General features: G+C 41.2%; 3 protein-coding genes across 5 annotated transcripts; all 3 read left to right on the top strand.

Annotated features, from left to right (window-relative positions):
• Window positions 1-755: 755 nt before the first annotated feature.
• On the top strand, window positions 756-2,346 carry LOC143320657 (natterin-3-like). The gene is given in 3 exon segments (XM_076730493.1): window positions 756-849; window positions 984-2,105; window positions 2,306-2,346. Coding segments are annotated over 3 exon segments (1,257 nt in total).
• A 3,800-nt stretch (window positions 2,347-6,146) lies between these two features.
• Window positions 6,147-7,470, top strand: LOC143320384 (natterin-3-like). Its single transcript, XM_076729946.1, has 2 exons — window positions 6,147-6,258; window positions 6,380-7,470. Exons 1-2 carry the CDS (start codon window positions 6,147-6,149, stop codon window positions 7,468-7,470), a joined length of 1,203 nt encoding a protein of 400 aa, XP_076586061.1.
• Window positions 7,471-8,434: 964 nt separating this feature from the next.
• ptrh1 (peptidyl-tRNA hydrolase 1 homolog) lies at window positions 8,435-13,008 on the top strand. 3 transcript variants are annotated; one of them, XM_076731901.1, is made up of 6 exons: window positions 8,442-8,645; window positions 8,993-9,121; window positions 10,283-10,502; window positions 10,817-10,916; window positions 11,300-11,345; window positions 11,704-13,008. In XM_076731901.1, exons 2-6 carry the CDS (start codon window positions 9,014-9,016, stop codon window positions 11,980-11,982), a joined length of 753 nt encoding a protein of 250 aa, XP_076588016.1. In that variant the 5' UTR covers window positions 8,442-8,645; window positions 8,993-9,013; the 3' UTR covers window positions 11,983-13,008. The 3 variants fall into 3 exon arrangements, with proteins under 3 accessions (XP_076588015.1, XP_076588016.1, XP_076588017.1); XM_076731902.1 differs by having other exon boundaries at window positions 8,445-8,645; window positions 8,996-9,121; XM_076731900.1 differs by having other exon boundaries at window positions 8,435-9,121.
• Window positions 13,009-22,136: the final 9,128 nt, after the last annotated feature.

The raw sequence follows: 22,136 nt of genomic DNA on the forward strand, positions 1-22,136 counted from the left end.
TGAATGAACCGAAGTAATGCAACAATATAATAAAATATGAATAATACATTATTGTTTGTTAGATGTCAGAACTCTAAATCATTTCAGAAGAAAATGAACAACTCCTTAAAGGTTTATTTCTCACATATACAAGTAATATCTGTTGTGAAATACAATGTGGCGTCATATTAAGGCTGTGCCAAAACAAAAGATTTAATATAATAAAATGTACATATGTCACAAGCACATATATGCTAATATACTGGTAACAATAGTATTATGATATTGATGTTTTTACTGAAGTTGTGCATCATCCTGACACCTTTTCTTAAAAAAATGCAGTCGATATTTATGTGGATTTTGAATCCTTACAGTAAATTCCAAATGGACATAAACAAGTCCTTTAAACCTTTGGTATTCAATGACGATTTAAGGGTGTTGTGTTGTTTAACACTGGTGTGTGCTTATGTACACTGTAACAGGGACAGAGGTTATAGATAATCTGTAACTTGTTGATAGATACTTGCAATTGCAAATTACGGATTGTGTGTATTTGTTATTTGGATGAACATGGTTTTGTGTTCAGCCCAAAGGAAATGATGGAAAATCCTCTCTGTCTATAATTCAGATCTTTCAGGATAAAATGGACAAAGTGTTTGGATTTTTGATAACTGCTCTTTTCTGTTTAAAAGGGTGAAATATCCTGAAAAAAACTCACAAAGGTATTTCACAGGTTGAGTTTAAAGTTTTAAAAACATTTTGTGTTTCATCCTTAGATGAAGCTGTCAGTGTTGTTGCTGCTGGCCCTGCTGGGTCTGTCCTCAGCCAGTCTGAAGGACATTGTGGAAAAGAGCTCAAAGCACAGAAAAGGTAAACATTTCATATTCATGTGACGTAAAGAGATTTAGATACCAATAGTAGCTTTGTGTTGCACCCATAGTACAGTATATGAAAAATGCAGTGTGATTTATTATGGAAACTTTATGTCTGTCTCTGTTACACAGTTTCCTTACTGAACCCAGAGCTGGGGGACCTGGTGCCTGAATCCACTGGTAACAATGTGGTGTCAGCTCCTCTGACTCATGCTGACTTGGAACAGCAGGAGACTCTACCTTCCTCGTCCGTTTTCGGTGATAATGTTAACCTGGAGTGGCTGAAGTGGGGCGGCTCTCTGCCCAATGGAGCTGTTGCAATCTACAACAGTTACACCGAGCGCACCGACTACGTCTGCAAGTACAAGTGCGAGGCTGGTTTCTACAACCCAAGCCTGGGCCCATACTGCCGCTACCCCTACGGAGACAGCGAGTATTATGCCCCCGAGTTTGAGATCCTGGCCAACAAAGACAACTTTGAGTTCCTGGAGTGGAAGGAAGGTTCCTATGGTTCAGTGCCCCAACATTCAGTCAAGACCTGCCCAGGGGTTGGTATCTATGTTGGGAAGAACAAGTATGGTCTTGGGAAGGTTGTCCCTCAGTTTGAAGCCTTCTTCCTGCCTTGGGAAGGTGATGAGTATTGGTACAAGAGTTATGAGGTCCTGGCCATCAACAGGGATGCCTACACCCAGCACATCTCTGATGTCAAGTATGCCATCGATGAGGTCGCCATCTTCCAGTATCCACCTGAGACCATGCGCATCTCTGGGGTCACCAACAACGAATGTCAGACAGTGGTAAAGACAGTCACCATCTCAAAGTCCACAGAGGTGGAGACCACCTGGAACATCGGCCGAGCCACCATGCTGGGTATCACAGGCAGCATCACAGCTGAAATCCCCTTCATCGGTTCTGGTGGCATTGAGCTAGGCGGTGAGAAGACGTTCCAGTTCTCCAAGGGAACCACTCTGGTGGAGGAACTCAGTCACACTGTGTCTGTGGAGCTCACCGTCCCACCAAACCACTCCTGCAGAGTCCGTATGGAGGGACGCAAGATGAAAGCTGACATCCCCTACACAGCTCGCCTCAGCCGCACCTACCGCAATGGAGAGACCCAGTGGACAAATATCTTGGGGACATACGACGGAGTCCAGATTGGAGAAGTCCGGGCTGTGGTGGACCGCTGCGAACCTGTGGCTGACGCCCAGCCTTGCCCCTGAAAGACTGACATAAAGGACGCCAAAAGATATTTTTGTACAACATCTGATGTTTGTGATATTGAAAGCAAATTATGTGTCACAATAAAAACTAACACTGTGCACGTGTGGTAAATCAAAAATATCTCTTGTGTGTGCTGGTGTCAAAAAGAAAACTTTACATGTTGAAAATACATTTGAAAATAAAATCAAATGGTCCTTTAACCTTTTCTTCTCTTCTCACCATTCTCTTCTCAGACTCTCTGTCACTTTACCAGCACATGAAGCTGATGAAATAGTGCTCTTTATGATTTCACATTGCAACACACAACATACACAAACATCAGAGCAATTAGGTACATTTACCCAGCACTCAGTTTCTGTGAATTTACTGGAGCAATTTAATTCATCTATGCAAATAGACATTTTCCATACAAAGAAAATGCATGCCGAACTGTTACTAGTTTGATGCCATGAAAGGGATCTTTATGATCTAGAGCATTTTTTATAAATTATAAACATTTTAGTTTATAATCATGAAATTTTTAGGAAACAGTAATTATTACTCATATTAATTAAGTAATATTACTTATTTTAGTTGGGATGAATTTGAGCAAGGCACTTAACTCCTAACCACAAGGGGCATTGGGCTGTGGCAACCCCTCTGACATCTCCCCACAGTTGTACGTATAGGCATCTCTGTGTACGTGTGTGTCATAAAGTACTAATCAAAGTGTAAAGAAGAATTTAGATGAGTATGACCATCACTGATGTTATAAATATTCTTATGCATATATTTAATTCCAGGTTTCATCCTATATATATTCCCCAGTTAGATCTCTATGGGGATGGCAATGGTAGTCCTTTGTCCACCATTTTAGTCCACATCAAAATATCTCAGAAACTGTTGATGTCATTAACTGTGGTTCAGACATTCATGTTACCCTCAGGTTGAATTTAAGCTTTGAAGCTCTTTTTCATCTAGTACCACCATCACATCAAAATAGTAATTTGGTTTATGACCAAATGCTTGTAAAAATAATGATATTCCCATCAGCCCTGGCCGAAATTACAAATTAGCTAAATTTTAGCATGCTAACACACTAACCTAAGATGGTGAACATAGTGAGCATTTTGTCTGCTTGATATCAGCATGTTGGCATTATCAGTGTGACCATGTTAGCTTTCCAACATGAGTGGTTTGCTTAAAACACCGCAGTGTCTACGTACAGCCTCACAGAGCTGATGGCGTAGCTGCAGACTGCTTTCTAGAGGTTATTTTTGTTAGACATAATGCTCCTACAGTAAATTAAAAAAGAAGGACAATACTGATAGCTTTCCCACCCACAAATTGATATTTCAATATACAGCTTTGACACTGAATATAGTAACTTTTTCCTTTGAAACTGCAAATCACTCAAGACTTTCAGACCTTTGTATGAGGAAAACCTGCCTGGTTTCACATATCCAGTCAGCCTCTGCTGTGTGGAAAATGAGATGGTCAGAGAATAAAACTACAAAAATTGTGAATCAGACTGAATCACTGCTTGTCACACTCACTGTATATCTCCGAATAATACGCTGAAACTGAATAACGTAATATAAAGTTCTCGTGTTGCGTGAATGACGAGTTCTTTACAAGCATTCACACTCAGCTGAATGCTGAGGCAGCTGAAGGCAAGAAACAGTGAAGTTTTGTCAGTGTCAGTGTTTGTCAATTGACCTTTACATAACCTTGTTTCACACAGAGGCCACATTCAGGTCGAAATAAATAAATTGATAATAACTTTCTGTCTCAAGGACATACACATATAGCCATGACATCAGCGATTTTCAATGACAGAACAATGTCCATGTTGAGCGGTCTCTCCTCTGGTTTAATCTTGGCAGCTAGCAGCATTACGCAACAAGGACCTTCTTAATCAGTGACCCACTATTACAGGGGATCTAATCACTACGTTCCCAGCCTGATCTTATCTAAACATACAGTATCTTGTCATCGATGGAGAAAGAGCGCCACAGCACTTTGGACATCATGCAATCCTCTATCGGCCAGTAGATACGGGACATTAAATCCAGGCAAATTTATTTATGAAGCACTTTTAACAGTCTCATCAAAGAGTAAATTTACAGAAAGAGGAGTGGGAGGGTTGTTCTGTAAGCAGGGATCAATAAAGAATCCTGTTATCATTATCAGCACGAATACTCTGTTTACACTCCTGCAGAGCTGCAGGTAGATAGTTTCAAGTCAAGGACAAAGCAGCTGGTTCTGGGTGGTGGGGAGATGGTGGTCAAAACAAAAATAAGACTAGATAAGAATAGATCTGAACACACACTCATCTAATTCTTCAGCTGTATATTCAGCTAACCTAAGATGTAGAATTTAGGTTAAATAAGTTGGCTGTCAGGTTGGCTGGAGAGGGTGAAACCTGGAGTCTGACTTCTCAGTTTGATGCCTCAAAATGAGCAATTTCCAGCACATCTGTAGTGTAGCTGTATGTTTTCAGAGAGGCAGTAACTTACTAATTATAAGGTTTAGGTGTACTAGCCAGCTCACATATGCTGTACAGGCTCCACTCAAAACAACAGAACAGGAGCTGGTATTTTACAAAGCAATGCCTCTTAATGTCAACTTTTCTGCAGGCAAGAACATTTGATTTTGAGCCCAAGAAGAGGGACAATTTTCTTGACCCATAATGGAGCGAATATTGTTTAAAATCATGTGAAAGCATAAAAATCAACCAATTTGGACATAAGTGAAAAATGTGTAAAAGATCGATACATATTGCAAAACATTTGCAGGTGACGTGATGGGGTTTTATTCAAAAAGATATGTACACAACTGTATGCTCTTATAGATAGATAGATAGATAGATAGATAGATAGATAGATAGATAGATAGATAGATATTTTATTCATCCTCAAGGGTAAATCACACCAAGGGAAATTCGCATCTATTAATTAATTTACTAATCACATCTAAATTCTTACTGTTAAGCCAAGGCCTTTAGATGGCATAAGAAATTAGGGACACATGAATTAGGTCACTTTTTCTTGTGTGTCCTTGAACGAGGCATTGAACCTGTCACTGAAGATGTACAGTAGTTGTACTGGTCAGTTCCCAATGAGAACACATGAAACAGGTGTGTTTTTAACTGGAAATATTTCTTTTTGGACGCCTCATGTGTGGTTATTTTTGAGCCTTTCCTGTAACACATCAGGTCCAAACTGAGCAGCAGGAGAGTGTAAACACTGGGTCAATGGGCGAGAAGCTGCTCTCTCCTGTTTATTGCAGGCAATAAGTCTGTAGGGAGGTTTTAAAACTCAGCACATACTGCAGGCAGTGTCACTGCAGGAGGAACCTGTCGAGGTAAAAGTTGCTTCTCTGTATCTGAATGAAGTGCTAGTGTGGGCTCATTTTTGTGATTAACAACAATCAGCATCATTTCACTATTTGATTTGTTTCCCACAGTCAATAAAATTGACTGTAAATCAGAATCTTTGAAATCATTTAGGTCAGTTTTGTTCTGATATTTTTGTCCCTTTTTTTTTTTTTTTTACTAGAAAAGGTATTTGGTAATCCTTTCTCAAGGCTACTCTTAAAATAATCATCTGATATACACAGAGGGGCATCCAGTTAATATTACTGCCGTCTTAATCATAAGTTGGCACGAAGCCTGGCAGCTTCTTTTTGACTTGTGAGGACGTTCAATCTTTGCAGCATGAGTGTTAGAATATAGAAGTGTTGTAAGCTACCAGAAGTCTTTCTTTAACGCCTGTGATCACAGAACATTAAAGTTTACTTGCATCTTTCATTTCAAACTAGAAATGAATGAGAAAACATGTATGAAAAGAAACATGAAGTTTCAGGTTATTTCAGTACAATTTAACTTAACTGCTACAAGTTTCTCCAATAATGTTGACTGATGAAAACTGAGTGGATCCATCTCTGAAGGAGCGCATGACAGAAAAAATAGGAACCTGTGGGGTTAAGGCTTTAGTGCTTATTGCTTATGAAGGTTTTATGAGTTTGCTTTTTTGCTTCATGTTAAATCTCCATGGGTGCTGATATGCTTGTTGTGTTTCCTTGTGTGTCCAGATGAGGTGGTGTGTCGCTGTTCTGTTAGCAGTGCTGCAGCTCTGCAGCCCAGCGCTGCAGGCTAACCAGCCACCCTCCACCCCCCAGCTGCAGGACGGGCAAGAAAAACGCAGCAGTGAGTCACATCATTATAATACTACAGTTTAATCTTGTCAGACACTCAAAGAGCATCAAATTAAAATATGTGTTTTATGAAAAAACTTCTGCCACTTCCTGTCTGTCTTGTCATGTAGAGTCATCGCTTAACCCCATGCTGGAAGATGTTGTCCCTTCCCGGAAAGTCATCAAACCACCTAAAACTACAGAGCTCACACAAACTGAGACAACCTCAAAATCCATCCCCATGTTTAATGAATACACCAACCTCAAGTGGATCACGTGGAACGGCTCCCTCCCAAACGGTGCTGTCGCCATCTTCAATGGTTACACCGAACGCACCGACTACGTGTGCAAAGTCAACTGTGAGTCTGGCTTCTACACTCCCAGCAAAGGGAACTTCTGTCTTTACCCATACGCCGACAATGAGTATGCCTCCTCCAAGTTTGAAGTGCTGGTCAATGTGGACCACTTTGAGTTCCTGCAGTGGGTTGAAGAATCATACGGGTCAGTCCCTCATTTTGCTGTCAAAACTTGCCCCAACTCAGACATCTATGTGGGCAAAAACAAGTACGGTCTTGGCAAAGTGGTGACCCAACACGAAGCCTTCTTCCTTCCCTGGGAGGGTGATGAGTACTGGTACAAGAGCTATCATGTTCTTGCTGTTAACACAGCAAGTTACAGCCAGCACATCTCTCATGTAGAGTACGGCGTCGACCAGATGAAGCTGTTCCACCATCCTCCAGAGGCCCTGAAGATCACCAAAGTCACCAACCTGGAGTGCAGAAATGTGGAGAAGACGGTTAAACTGGAAAAAACCAGTACGGTGGAGAAGAACTGGGACATTGGCAGAGAGACCCGCAATGGCTCTGTCTCCACCATGACGGCCAAAGTGCCCATTCTTGGCCCTGGAACCGTGGACTTCACCAAGGAGCAGACAATGACCTTCTCAGAAGGGACTAAGATGGTGGAGTCTATCAGCCATTCGATCTCTGTGGATCTTCTGGTCCCACCCAACCACTCATGTGCTGTGAGGATGGAAGGCAGGAAGATGACCGCCGATCTCCCCTTCACTGGCAGGCTGAGCAGAACCAACCACAATGGAGACACCCACTGGACCTACGTCACAGGCACCTACGATGGTGTGAGCATTGGCGAGATCAACGCTGTGGTGGAGAGATGTCAGCCGCTGACCAATGCTGTTCCCTGCTCCCCAGCTCAAGAGTGACGCCCAGTCTGTTCAACTTAGAGCTCAGTGGGCAGTTGTTAAAAATATTTTGGTTTCCAAATAAAATGCAATAAAAAATGTCAAGTTTTTTTTTTTGTCTTCTTTTAAGTGAGATGATTTAGGTCAGTTTCTGTCACAGACTCCACCTTTGAAAAAAAATTTCAGATTAGTTAGTTCACCTACTATGTGTCCAAGTCACAAGACTGTTATTAATTCTTTTGAAGCACATTAGCTTTAGCACTTTAAATATGTGGAATCAGTATTTCATAAATGCACTGCGTGTTGTAAAAATGTATATCTGTATCGCCTGTTGAAACCAGATTCACAAAATATAATACAATACCACAAAATATCCTGGTAGCTTAATTGTTTGAAAAAGCAACAGTATATGCAGACTACACTGTTTTGTTTTGTTTTGTTTTTCAGTCACAGCAATATGAGATGAGATTTTAACATTTGCCTTCTTCAGTACTGAAAAGTGGGCAGTGGATTTCACTGGTGGCTGAAGATCTGTAAATCAGAAGAGGTATGGTGATGGGTGGACCCCTAACATTCAGTGGTAAATAGATAATAATAAATGCTAATGTAGCACTTTCCAAACTGGTGCTACAAAGTACTTCACAGGACAAAAAAGATAAGCAAGATAAAAGAAGTAATAATAAAGACAATAAAATACCTATTAAAACTGAGCAGAGCACAAAAATGCTGACACTGCCACTAACACACTTTACTTTGTAATCACTTTTTGTTGTTCATTGTGTCCTAATCAATCCCCATCCACCCCAACACAGTGTTTAATTTAAAATTTTACAGAAGTGAATGTGTTCTGTTGAATGCAGCCTATGAGGAGACATGATTCCTCCTTGTCTGTTGAGTAACATGCACTGCATTTCTCAGTCACCGACAGAGATGGCGCTGTAGGCTGGCAGAGTAGGAAAAGCCTGTTCATTCATGTTGTCGTTCCAACACTCGTTGACTGGTGTGTGAGAGAAGCATGACAGGAAGATTAGCCAATGTAACCTCAAATGAGACTGGAGAATATTTGTAAAATTGCATTAGTTCTCAGTTAAAATGTTTCAAAAGTTAGCCTCACCGGGGCTCGTATTATGAACATATTTTATTGATGCCCTTAAGTGTGTGTGTTGGTGTTGTGCTGTCCAGAGTTAGCCAACGAGGTACAGTAAGCTAAGTTTAGCTATGCCTGTTAAAGTTACCTTCTCATGACTTTGGTTGTGGCATAAATACGATGTTAAGGCTTTGTGTTACTCCGAGGAGTTTCTTATATAATATAGCTGAGAAGTTAAAGGCAAATACAGTTCAGATATAATGAATCCCATTGAGGAATCGGTCAAATGGCGCAATGAACAGAGTGTATCCTCACACGAATGTTTCAACACTAAATCATTGTAAAAACATCTGAAATTTGCCTTAATGACAAGAGCAGGGTGTGTTTGTCATGGGCCGATTGAAGAAAGTCACCGTTTTAAGTAACTTATGTCGTTATTTGTCACTCTTTTTTAAGAAGCTGTTGAGCTTTGTCACAATGCGACGACTTTTAACACGAGTCTTAAACCGAGTTTTGCTGGCTGATCTGTATACACCAGCGATGGGCATTGACGCAGAAATACACACGCAAGGCCGTCGAAGGCTGGTAAGTGTATGACTTCACATCATCTTTATTTTGTCTGCTACACTGTAGCTCCATGTGTGTTTAACTTTGGCTATCATAAATTTACTAAATCCCAATAATCACCTGTCAGTTTTACTGGATTGACAAATCCCACCAAACTCCAGTCAGAAATATGACAACGTTGTATTGTTTCGCTGATTGGACGAAGTTTACATTCCATAATATAAGATTAAATACATTTCCTGCATCAATGTAAACCACTTTCCAATTCGGTTTAAATATAATTCTAACTTATTTTTCAATACAGTTGATCTGTACTGCTTCAACCATATGGTTGTTACTAAGCAAGGTCACGTTGAATTGATGGCTTTTTGAATGGAGTTCATCTAGTTCTTTCTGTGTCTACTCTGCTGGTATTATGTGACTCTGTGACCCTTAAGTGACATTTTGGTAGTGATCAGACACAGTTTGTCCAAAGAGCTTAACCTCAAAAAACAATTTGATGGAGACTGAAAAAAAACACAAAACAGGCATTGTAACAATATGATTAGTTTTATTTTAATTGTTGTTCTCTGAGGACAGTTTGTGACATATGTATTTTCCTTTGATAAATTGTCAGTGTACTTCCAGTGTGTTAACTTGATCATTCCTGCTCACTGTGTCCTGTTCAAGAAAAAATAAATAAAAGCTCAGTGTGTAGAGGCACAACACAATGTTTGCAGTGTGTCAGCAGCAATAGAGCCTGACTTTAATACAATGTGCTCTATAGTATTTCTGTTAACAGAGCTGTTGCTGCTGCCAGCAGATCAGTACCATCAGTACAAGGCAGTGGCTGTATATGTGCCCTGGTGTTTATGTCAGCCACATCAGTTGACATCAAACTCTCTCTGCTTTTTTATGGTGAAGAATTGGCATTGTAGAAGTAATAATCCATCTGTTATTCTGCTTTTATTAACCTTTTTTATTGATTGGCACTCAATCATCTGATTAAACTTTGTTTAACCACTGACCTCCATGGCACAGAGGAATAAGATACACTTGGATACACTAACAATACGTCTTAGTAGAATACATTTATGACGATGTATATTAAGGTACATGTATTCACAGTTAACTAGTTGCTTATTAGCATGCATATCTGTATCACTTGTTAATGTGTGTGTGTGTGTGTGTGTGTGTCAGGTGGTGGGGCTGGGTAACCCGGGGATGGAGGGTACCAGACACAGCATCGGCATGGCGGTGCTCGGCGCGCTCGCTACCCGTCTCGGCGTGGCTGACCGTTGGCGTGGCGACAAGCACGTGTCGGGTGAGGTCATCGTGTCAGAGGTACAACACACACATGTGGTGCTGCTCCGTCCCAGGCTGCTGATGAACATCAACGGAGTGTCCGTGGCCAAAGCAGGTGAGGTCACCGTCTGTGTGTGTGTGTGTGTGTGTGTGTGTGTGTGTGTGTGCGTGTGCGTGCGTGCGTGCGTGCGTGTGTGTGTGAGTCAATAGACTGATCTTGTTTCAGTGTCACGTTTGCATGTTTGTGTGTTTTTTTATTTTCATTTGGGTATTTATGAGCAGAGGTGAGCTGAGGAACAAACTCTGCCTTCATATCCTGATCGTCTGTTTGTGTCTTTATGTCCTTTCCAGCTCTGCACTCTGTCTTTAATTGGTTTTGTTAGAAGTGCTCTATAAACAAACCTTAAGTGTCTCCTTGTCCTCCTCTAGCTGGTAAATATGGCATCAAGCCTGAAGACATCCTGCTGGTCCATGATGAGCTGGATAAACCTTTGGGGAAAATCGCCATCAAACAAGGAGGAAGTGCGAGGTCGGTTTGTTCATCATGTTCTTGTGCCCGCAGGTTGGCTCTGACTTAATACCTCTAAATACTGCAGCTTTAAGGTCTGGAACAGTAAAAGAAGTGTTCATTGTGAACCTTTCAGTGTGTCATGCAAAGATTTTTTTAACCCCTCTGTAAACACCTGTCCTGACTGCCTGGTAGATGGAGTTCCCTCTAAGAAATAATAACCCGTCTTATAATGTGATTTAGTGTTGAAAAATAAATGCTAGGATTAGAAATATAAAAGCAGCAAAATAGTGGAATGCTTCATGTAATATTTTGTGGAAAAAAGAGTTTGATGCGCAAGAAAAATGTGTTTAAAATGTGTCTGAAATCGAACTTTGACCCTAAATTATTATTATTGTTCACAGAGGTCACAATGGAGTCCGCTCCTGTGTAGAGTGTCTTCAGACAGACGTAAGTGACTGCAGAACTGTTCACTGCACTGCAAGTCTGAATTGCTTGTGGAGGTTTTTAAGCATACACTGCATATTATAGTCTGATTTTATTTTAGGTTTATTCTTACATTTTTTTACTTTGTGTTTTTATGTTATTTTAAATTGTTGGTGGTGATGGTGACAGCTCAGTCATATCTCCTTCGTGGTTATTGATAAGATAGACTTTAAAATGGTTGGAACACTGAAAGAAAAGACAAACAGACAGAAAATTATATCACAAATAAAGCACAAAACCTAGATTGAGGGTGTGTCATGTGAATGTGTGTTTAAACCAGTGAACAGCAGGACTGTCTCCTGTTCTCTCGGCTCTCCGACAGGTGATGCCCAGACTTCGGGTCGGGATCGGCCGGCCAGCGGGGAAAGCGTCGGTGGAGCGTCACGTGCTGGGCCAGTTCTCGTCAGAGGAGCGGAAGGTTCTGGACTCAGTTCTGGTCCAGAGCGTGGACCTCCTCCTCTCCCAGCTCTCGCAGCAAGAATCCCCAGAGGATCCCCACTCCCCCTCCCTACCAGCAGGGGGCAGACACGCAGCACAGAAGAGGACGGAGAGGGAGCGCTCAGTCTCTCCACCTGAGGACTCTGCCGCTGCTCAGAGCTGAAGCTCAAAGTTTCTGAACTGAAACAGAAGGAGAAAACCTGAACCTTTACACTGAGGCTGTATTTATTCTGTGGTGTAAGTTACATGAATTAAAGGGGATGAACATGTCTACAGAGCGTGGTCACGGCTCAAAACTGTTAGAGTCAAACACTGCTAACACAAGTTGGCAGTCTGAACTGTTCTGATTACTAGCACTTGTCTGTTGGTTGAGATTGCTCCGTCAAAAACCTGTGACCAGGTTTCAGTGAGATTTGTTGTAACATTCGGCCAGAGGCAGAAGAATGACTGATATGTTTTTGCCGTGGAGCCAGCAGCTTATTAAAGCCAAATACCATTGTAAAATATGACGTTTGAAACATTTTGTGGTGAAATACTGAACATGAAGGGAAGAAAGTATTACCAGGTCCATTAATCCCATGGTTGGCAGTATGTGTATTTTGAAGCTCATACAGACGCAGGTGGCAGATGTCCATACATTTATTCTGATTAACATGAAGAGGGCTGTGCAGCCTTGGTGGAGGTATGCATGGATATCTTTCTATGTAAACACGTCACACAAGCACTTTTGATAGAGATCCTTTAATTATTAAAGCAATGTGACAGATAGATTTAAAATAAACCTCCAGTGTCCTCTGGTGGATAAACTCGAGTAATGGAGACACTGGACTTCATGTAGGAGTGTTTTCATATATTTATCCTAAATTTCCTATTTGTTAACTGAGGTTTGGTGTGAGTGATTTGACTTAACAAACCCTCCTAACTGAATAAACCTGTTCAGGAGGAGGTGTGTGTTAGTGATATTTGATCAGTAGTTTAATCAAGGCCTCCAAATGACCACACAAGACTACCTGCTCCGCTCTGTGAACAAGATTGTTGCTTAAAAAAAGAAGAAGCTTTGAGCCCTGCTGTCAGAAATCAGCAGCCAAAAACATTTAACAGTCAGTAGTGGGTACCTGAACGCAGTGCTGTACAGCTCAGAGTGGTGCCTTACTGTGACGGAAATAAAGAGGGAATGCTTTGACGTGAAGTGAGACTCTTTAAAACATCTTTCTAAAACAAAGCAATCCATGAGTAAGATTCCAGCTGGTTTGAAGACAGTCATGAGGATGGAGGCGAGGGTCTTAGACAGTGGGTGGTGTTCCTGTCCAAACAAAGGATGATGCTGGACAGAGACTTGCTGAAAGACTCTGAGACAGCAACCCTCCAAACTACTACTAACTGTAAATTTACTGGCAATAAATATCACCTTTATTTTCAGCTGAGTTTTTTTCGTCTCTCAAGTTGATTTCTGTAACATTTAAACTCCAAAACCATCAACAGATCTGGACCACTGATGAAGTTCATTATTGCACAAGGTCGTAATCTCATTCTTAAATGTCCTCAAGCTTACCTTTGGCCTTTCTCTGCTGAAGTGTGATGCTTTTTATTGGCCGACACTGTGATACTGATGTAGCTGTAATAAGCCGATTTATCAGCCGCAGAAAAATACAATCACAGCACTGGATTGCTAACACAGCGAGCGTATCGTCAGGGGACACTGGTGATAGACTTACACTGCTGACTGTATGTCAATCAGCGTTTATCATTAAAAACAGACATTTTGATCCAAAATGGATCTTTGTTGGGGACACGTGTTCATAACAGCAGCTTTATTTTTGTGCTGTTTCCTTTCAGTACCTCATATTTTGGTTTGCTGCATGTTAGAGTATCCCTAAACAGTGAGTACAGCTATAGAAAGAAAGCTATAGAAGGTCAAAGGTTAAAGCCACTGAACACACACACACATAGACATTTGTGTGTATGTGTTCTTTATGAGGTGCTCTTCTGTGAGCATTAAACTGAAAATGAACACCATCAGGTAAGTTATTAGACTAACAAGAAGGTGACAGAAGTGATGCAGCTGTTAAGAGTCAAGAGTCAAGAATTGACGTGGAAAAAAAAAAAAAAAAACACTTTCCTTGAAGCTCAGTTTCTCCTTTTGTCTCTAAAAGTGAAAGCGAGCCTCTTCATGCTGCTGTCACCCGAACATACGGTTCTTCTCACATTCTGCTCTCTTCCATCTTGTTCTCCCTGATGTGGCTCTTTTGGCTAAAACATATTGATTTCCCCTTCCGATTGTCACACTAATTACACTCTTCATCAATTAGGTGTCTTTAATGAGTTGCATCCAGTCAAGAGGCGCACTGCGTTCTCACACTGCAGAGAATGCCAGAGGAGGGAGGGTTCGGCGGGGGGAGGTGGTGGACAAAAAAAGCCAGAAAAGAGCATATAAAACAGCGGAAAGAGGCCGACGAGCTGCTGAATGAGGGAAATCAATAGAAAGGAGGCCAGTAGATTGCGATGGAGGGCTGAAGAAGAAAGGCAGGCGAGAAACAAAAGGGGCCAAACATTGTTTAGACCCGGTTTGTTTGAGGCCTTCTGTCCTGCTGTAGCTCAGAGTCACAATAGCTGCAGGGACACACTTGTGGACATGAGGAGGGAGGGGGCTCAAAGGAAACTTGAACACCCCTCACCCCTCCTAAAACCCCTGTCTTTCTCTGCTGTGACCCCGTTGAGCCACCCTTCGCCTCCATCAGGCCACTTTCCCAGCCCCTCCTCACTGGTCAGCTTTAGGAGGCTTCACTAGCAGCTTCAATAACTTTTCTTCTGCAGGGGTCAGAGGTCAGCAGTGGGGCTGGACACCTGGGTCTTTAGAAGAAACCCTAAAGTTATTCAGGAAAGGGACCCCCAACCTCCCCCGATGCTCTACAGCCAAGCATAGCTGGGCTAACATTGGCCTGGTGGGGGGTCTTCCCACATTATGTGCTAACTCGGCAGAAATGCAAAGCAAGCCCACTGCCACCACTGATGCTGGGATGGCTAATTAAGAAGAGCTACATTAATTGAGTATAAACACATTTACACTCTTAAAGCCCTGATCAGTGTATTTTTGCCATGCTGCTGCTGTGGTTCGATGCGTGACAATGTCCAGATCACACCAGCAGACAGAAATATCTCAGTATCTGTTGGATGGATTACAATGAAATCATTGTATCTGATCTATCTGGTGGATTGGCAGCGGATCTTGCATATATGTCCCTGGTCCCCAGATGATGTGTAAGCGCCACCATGAGGTTTACATTTGCATGTTTTATTTCAATATCTCAACAGCTATTGGATGGATTGCCATGAAATGTGGTTCAGATGTTCATGGTCCCGAGAGGAAAGGCTGAGGGGACTTTGATCCCTAAACTTCCTAAAATTCCTGTTGGTTCATTACTTTGGTTTATGAACAAATACCCGAACCAGCTGTACTGTAATTGTGTTTAACGTTAATCACTGACATGCTAAACATGTTAGCATTTGTCATTGTGAGCGTTCACCTCAAAGCACCACTTCCTGACGAAGGTGCTAGCATGACTCTGTGATGAGCTGTAACTGACCTTTTTATCTTTTGTTAGTTCAGAACTTTGGTTTCATGGCACAGTCTTTTAAAGCCTCTGTGTTTCAGCAGGCGGCTGTTCTTAACAAAAACCCACTTTATCCACTACCTACCCAGCAATGGTAGACAAAGTTAGTAAAGAAAGTGAGCTTTAAAGTGAGTCCTGGCTTGGTAGTCAATTGTATATCTGTGCAACAAGGGAAGTCATCCTGTCAACTTATCTGTGTGTTTGTCTGTATTCATCTCTTAAAGCTATTCACACAACTATGGCCGGCCTATCTTTTGTGTTACTGGTCTTCCTGGTTCCATATGGCACTGGCATCATGAGACCAGTTCCTGCCCACAGTTAGCAGCTCTGTTACATTGACAAAGCATGTGGTGTTAAAGCTGTCGACATATGAGGTAAGACAAGTGACCCTTGTCCCAAACTAAGGTCGAGGCACCCAAAGAGGGTCCATGAAAAGTGGATTGTAGACTCACTTCACCACTACCTCACACAACTTTTCCGTCATGAAAGAATCAGAGAAAGGTGACAGTTTTGTTTCATAAGTTTTACCATCTTTCCTGTCAGCTCATGGCTTTAATTGGCTGATATCAAAGTCCGCTACCAGTCCTTAATGTATGCTTTCAACATATTTCCAATTCTTGTCAAAAACTAGAATTTACTGCCCTCAGTGTCTTTCCCAAATTGCAAAAAAAAAAAAAAAAAAAAAGTCTCTGAAACAATAAAGACCATCATCTGACATGTAAAAAAATGCCACGCTGTTCAAATAACACTGCACTTTTATGTCTGTTGTTTTCCAACAGCTCTAATGGAACATAAATGAAGAGGATAACATTGACCTGATGATATCTGAAATCTGTCCCATTTATTGGTCTAATCCCAACATGAAATCATAGCTGCTGACAAAGTCTTCAGATGGTTCTCCTTGGAGAGCAGCCGCTACTTTATCTCATCTTGTTACCAACAAGAGGTGTGGACTTTGAAAGACTTGGAAACAGGACTGTCACTTTTTCAAAAAGTAAAATTCAACAAACTCGAGCTAACACAAAGTCTGTGTAATTAATTACTGATACGGTGTTAATGCCACATGTCATGTAAATGTTGTTATGTTGTTGGTGATAGCCTTTGTACGAGCTTCCAGCAAAGGTGTGATGGATGGTTGTGGTGAAAAGTAGGCAGTCAGACGAGGTTGTACAGTTGACGTTGCCTAACTAGGGATGCAGTTAGCTCAGCCATGAGTCCTCAGCAGCTGCTTTGGACAATGTCACAAACAGCCTCATCTTTGCTGGTAATTTTGACATCTATGGTGTACAACCAAAAATACTTTCATTTTTTATTATTAGCTTAGTTAATTGTCAGTAAGCCAAGCTGAAGAGCCCCCTTGCTGAACCATAGAGGGTCAATTTTACATTTGAAAAAGTCATTACAGGTCAATTTTTCCCTTCACGTTTGAACAAAAATTCAAATTTTCAACAAAAAGTTTTTAGTCCTACCAGGCAGGGAGGGCCTAACAAAAGATGCTATCCAGTTGTATTATTGGAAAAGTGCAATCCAGCATTTTTGGCGCTTCACCCCAAAAAATCAGAATATCCTTTGATTTTCTTATTTTTTTTAACCGTTCTCTCCCCCAAAGTCCCCTATCTTTATGGAAGTGCAATACAAAAAATTCCTGAAGTGCCCCTATAATAGTGCTCTTTAAAATAGTACATTGTGATTTCCGTGTATTTTTGTTATTTTTACTGCATATTGTGCCTACAGTCTTTTTTTTTATTCATTTCTGGGCTTTCTCTTGTCCTACAATTCTCAACTTTTGCAAAAAAAATAAGGTTATACTTGGTGCAGATGCATTTTAATTATATTTTCAGTCTGTGCAGTAACATATTTACAATCATTTTCCAATGATATTTGTTGCATTGGCTCATAGTGTCTCTCGGGCCCAGGATAGTGACCTTGCTATGCTCCATGTTATTTTTATCCACATTGGTCTTAATGTTACCCTCATGATTTTCCTATAATATTTCTCAAAGAACTGAATGGTAATTTCTGGTGACCTTAATGTATTTTACCTCTAGGTATATTACTGTAATGGTCCAGTAGGGACCTGTAGTGTGTCTTTCATTATCACTACAGTCTCTTTTTTCATGAGGCTTCTGTTTTTTTCCTCCAGTGTCACAGAATAGACTGAAGCCATCCTTGTTTCCCATGGCAGAGCCGTGTGTTACAGTGAATCCAAGCCCGTTGGGGATCCTTTTCTCATTCGTCCCTTACCGATGAGCAAGCATTAATAACGCGTCCTTTTCCCCTTTCATAGCCATAATCTCCAGTGATCTCGGGCCTCCCGCACTAAATTATTCTTACAGGGCCATGAAAAGGCAGCAGCGGGGCCCTTTAAGAGGCAAATGAGCATCCAACGTGCAAGGATGTTCCCAGCAACGGAAATGTTAACTCACCGTACAGAGCGGAGCAGGGCAGAGGGAATCCACTGACATGTCTGATGAGAGGGGAAGGAAGGGTCCACCATCGCCCTGAAGGCAAAGCCTGCTGGGTAATTTATCCTTTAACCCCTTGTCTAACTGTTTACATTTGGCTTTAAGCTGATGGTTTTGTACGGAGCTGCTCACAAGGAGTGCAACAGTAAAGATTCACATGCTGGATTATCATCCTGGGATCCATGATGTGGGTCTTAGAAGCCAGTACAGATACCAGTCATTTCAAGGTTTCATTCTTTACTGTTTCATGCCCAAAATGACAAGAGTCTATGCAAGAACCATGTTCTCATGAGGCCTCATGTATCACATTCAGACCATCCTCGGACAGTTTAACTCACAACTGAAACCCAAAGTGAAGGAATTCCTTCATGGTGGACGTGAATCAGTCTGTGTAGCTGTCTTATGTTTGGAAAAGCCTAAAAATAAATCCACTGTGACCATTCCTCTGTTTCACAGTTCTGTCCCCTTGCAGCACCAACAGCGTCATTCCGCTTTCGTTTCGCCAGGTTTTCAGTTGTGCACAGAAGAGCATTCTGTGCTTCTACTGGTCAATGTTTGGGACACGTGGAATTCGTTGCTGAAAGGCAATTTAAATTTGAACATACTGGTCTTTTTTGTTGGGATGTCATGAGGCATCCCAGATCCAGCATCGATTGTTGTCCACTATGACACACTAAATGGGATAAAACGATAAACTGTCGCCCCGGCACCCTTTGTTGTTCCTATTGTTGTTCCTGACCGGATGTCATAGATCAGACTTTAATCGGGCTGATATGGTGTAGTCTGAGCTGCCTTTTTAATAAGGTTGAAGGGTTCTGTATGCTCCGCATGAACTACATCATGCAACAATATTGTTCAGCAATATCTTAAAGAAATGCTGATCTGAAGAAGGGCTACATTTGGCAAGATAAAAGTGTGACATCACAGAGGGGCATGCTATGGAAAATCATATAAAAAGGATACTTAAGCCTTTCTCTTATTTTAATGAAGCTGTGACAATCTGCGGATTTCTTCATGAACAGTGAAGTGAACTTTCCCACTTGTATTTACTTCAGCTCTACTCCACTACATTTCAGAGGGAAATGGTGTACTTTTCCTCCACTACATCAGCCTTCGTCATCTTTAGTTACTAATTACTTTACAAATTAAGATATGTGCAACAAAGCATATGAAGAGCTTTTTGTACAAATCAAATGATTAGTTGATTAATCAATTAGTAGATTAACAGAAAATTGACACCTATTGTGATAATCATTTAAGAGATTTTTCATGAAAAAAAAAGATTGTAATAATTTGGAGCTTTAATTATTTGGACGGTGGGTTGGACTGAACAAGCGTTGTGAAGCTTTCACTTTGTGTTCTGAGTAACTGTGATGACTTTTCTCACTATTTTCAGCATTTTGACAAACCAAACAATCGATTGATAGAGAAAATAAAACATTAATCCATGATGAAAATAATAATGAGTTGTAGTCTTACACAAAATAGTTCAAATGAGCTCCATCACAACCAACTACAACACTACAGTAACATGTTTGATACCTTTACTTTAATGTATTTTCACAGTGTAGTTCTGGTACTTCTGTTTAAGTAAAGGAACTGAATATTTCCTCCACCACTGCCACTGGCAAATGGAAAACATCACGTCATATGGTTGAGAATGGAGGAAGCCACCTTCTATAGCTAATTCATTCGGTTTCTGTCATAATTATCAGCATTGTCGTATTGTCAGAATTTGTGGCAAAGTGTGCTGTCAGCAAACATCTGGCATGTTGTAAAGCTTGTTCACGATCAGCTTCATTGGGTTCAGACTTGGTTATCTTCCAAGTATTATTTTCTCATTTGCTCAGGGTCAGGTCAGGTCAGGTCTCGGTTTGGTCCAGACCCTCTTCATGATGTATAACTGAACAGATGGAGTAACTTTCTTTGAACAGAATGACAGTCTGTAGTCCTGAAAAACAGAAGTATTTAAACGGTGGCTTCTGTAACTATACATCTTCCCAAAATTGTTTCAGTTTATACAGAAAATAAGCAGAAGAGCTAAAGAGTGAAACGTGTCTCATCTGCTTCATCTGCATTAACCTTTCTGTGATCAGTATTGATTTAATGGGGAAAATCAGCAAAGGATATTGGCTTTGACCCAGTTTTCACCTCATCAGTGGGCTGATGATGTTTCTGCCTTCACCACGTTTCTGTTGGTATTTGTTTGGTAGAAAAGTTCAGAGAGGCTGAGCCTTTAATTTGCCAAAAGAGTCTAATCAGATGTTTCAGGTGATACGACTTTCATCTCTGTGCATCCACTCCAGGACGTGCTCAGCTTAGCTTAGCACAAAGACTGGAAGCAGAGGGAAACTGCTAGCCTAGCTTCATTAGAGGAGAGAGAAAGCTGCAACGTCAAAGCTGTAAGCATTTTATTTTCTCTGTTCTGAACTGAATTTTGATTGATGAAGCAAGTTTTTTTTCACTCGTCTTTTTTAAACTCACAAAACATGATCTATTCAGCAATAACCTGATAATAAGCTGATCGCTCCATTTTACTTACGGGAAAAAAATATTGTCATTGTCCATTTAATTTAGATTGTTTTACTCAATGTTGATCACTGACATCTGTTTGCTCTCTTTCATTTTAATGAAAAGGTTCATCAAATATTTGGATTTTTAATATTTAATTTGTATAATGATAACACAAACCATTGTATCAAGTGTTACAAAGGAATTAAGTCTTTTAAGGATAATAATTAATGATTTTTAACCATGATCCTGATTATTAATTTACCTATATTCTGTAAACAGTTTAATTTATGTATAGATTTATTATAAACTGTATATAATAAAATATATTACATACTCAGATAAACACATTACATATATATATAGTTTCATTGTTTATCATTAAACTAGTTGACAAAATAATCTGGCCTCAAGGTCAGCTGCTCTGGAGCTTTCGATCACATCACATGATCTTCATCAGCCTATGAAGTTTGCCAAGTCACCATGGAAACTGGATGTTCAAATATTTCTTTTTTCCCCTGAGCACTGAGGACTTCTCCTCCACGGTAGCTGAAAAGTCGAGTATCAGATTCATTAATTATTGAATTAATTTTCAATTCCAAATTAATACTTAACATTTCTAAAATTTACATTTTAACTAACAGTAGTCCACCAATGTTAGAACGAAATCCGGTCATTTAAGACTGAAAGAACTTTAAAAACCTCACGCAGTGAGTAAATAAACGAAAAGCTTGCAGTCAAACTGTCTCTCAGTCCTGTTTCCCTCCAAAGAAAACTCATTTTGTTGTAAACAGCGGCTGGTCGTGATCAACACCTATTTTGAAGGAATTTCGTTTCCCTGAAGTGAAATGAACTTTATCTCTCTTTCTGTTGATTGTTGTCATTGTTATTATTGTTTTCCCACCATCACATCATCAGTGAGGGAAGCCTCCGACTGTCGCTTACAGCAGCAGCGAAAAGGCGAACGTCATACCCAGTGTGTGTGTGTGTGTGTGTGTGTGTGTGTGTGTGTGTGTGTGTGTAACAGTGCTGTGTTTACGTAGGAGGGTTAACAGTGTTTTGATTGTAATTGGAAATGAAGAAAAAGCAAAAGAGAGAGAGGAAAAAAGGAAAAATGAGACCGTTGTGTCTTTAAGAGGTTTGCTGCTCCTTCATTCGCAGCTGCTCTCTCTCTCTCTCTCTCTCTCTCTCTCTCTCTCTCTCTCTCTCTCTCTCTCTCAGTGCAGATCCATTACTTCTTCTTCGTCTTCTTCCCCTCCTCCGGGCACAATGGGCATTTATCATCACCCCCGCGGTGTGTGTGAATGTGTGTGTTTATTCAAATCTCAGTACCAAGAGCGGACCGGCCCCACTCCCGAGCTCTCTCTCGGTGACACGGACGCACCGGGGCTTATTGTTGGAGGAGCCCCAGAAAAAGCCCCCCAAATCGGCCAGTAGGGGAGGAGGTGCAGGAGACCAGGAAGAGCCGGAGCCGGCGGCGGCGGCGGCGGTGGCGGCGGGTTGCCGTCCGCTCGCACCAGCGTCCTCCCTGCGACCATCCGGGGCAGCATCCAGCCTTCCTGCCCGCCTCCCTCCCTCCATCACCAGCCTCTCCTCGTTGCCGCTGGAGTAGCCTACATCCCTTCAATTTGTCTCCTGGAACTACACGCGGAGGAGCAGGTGCATCATGCAACCTGCAGCACATTTCCCGGCATTTTTCTTTCGTTTTTTTTTTTTTTTTTTCTTTGCAG

The sequence above is a fragment of the Chaetodon auriga genome, chromosome 5, assembly GCF_051107435.1.
Source record: "Chaetodon auriga isolate fChaAug3 chromosome 5, fChaAug3.hap1, whole genome shotgun sequence".
Taxonomy (NCBI): domain Eukaryota; kingdom Metazoa; phylum Chordata; class Actinopteri; order Chaetodontiformes; family Chaetodontidae; genus Chaetodon; species Chaetodon auriga.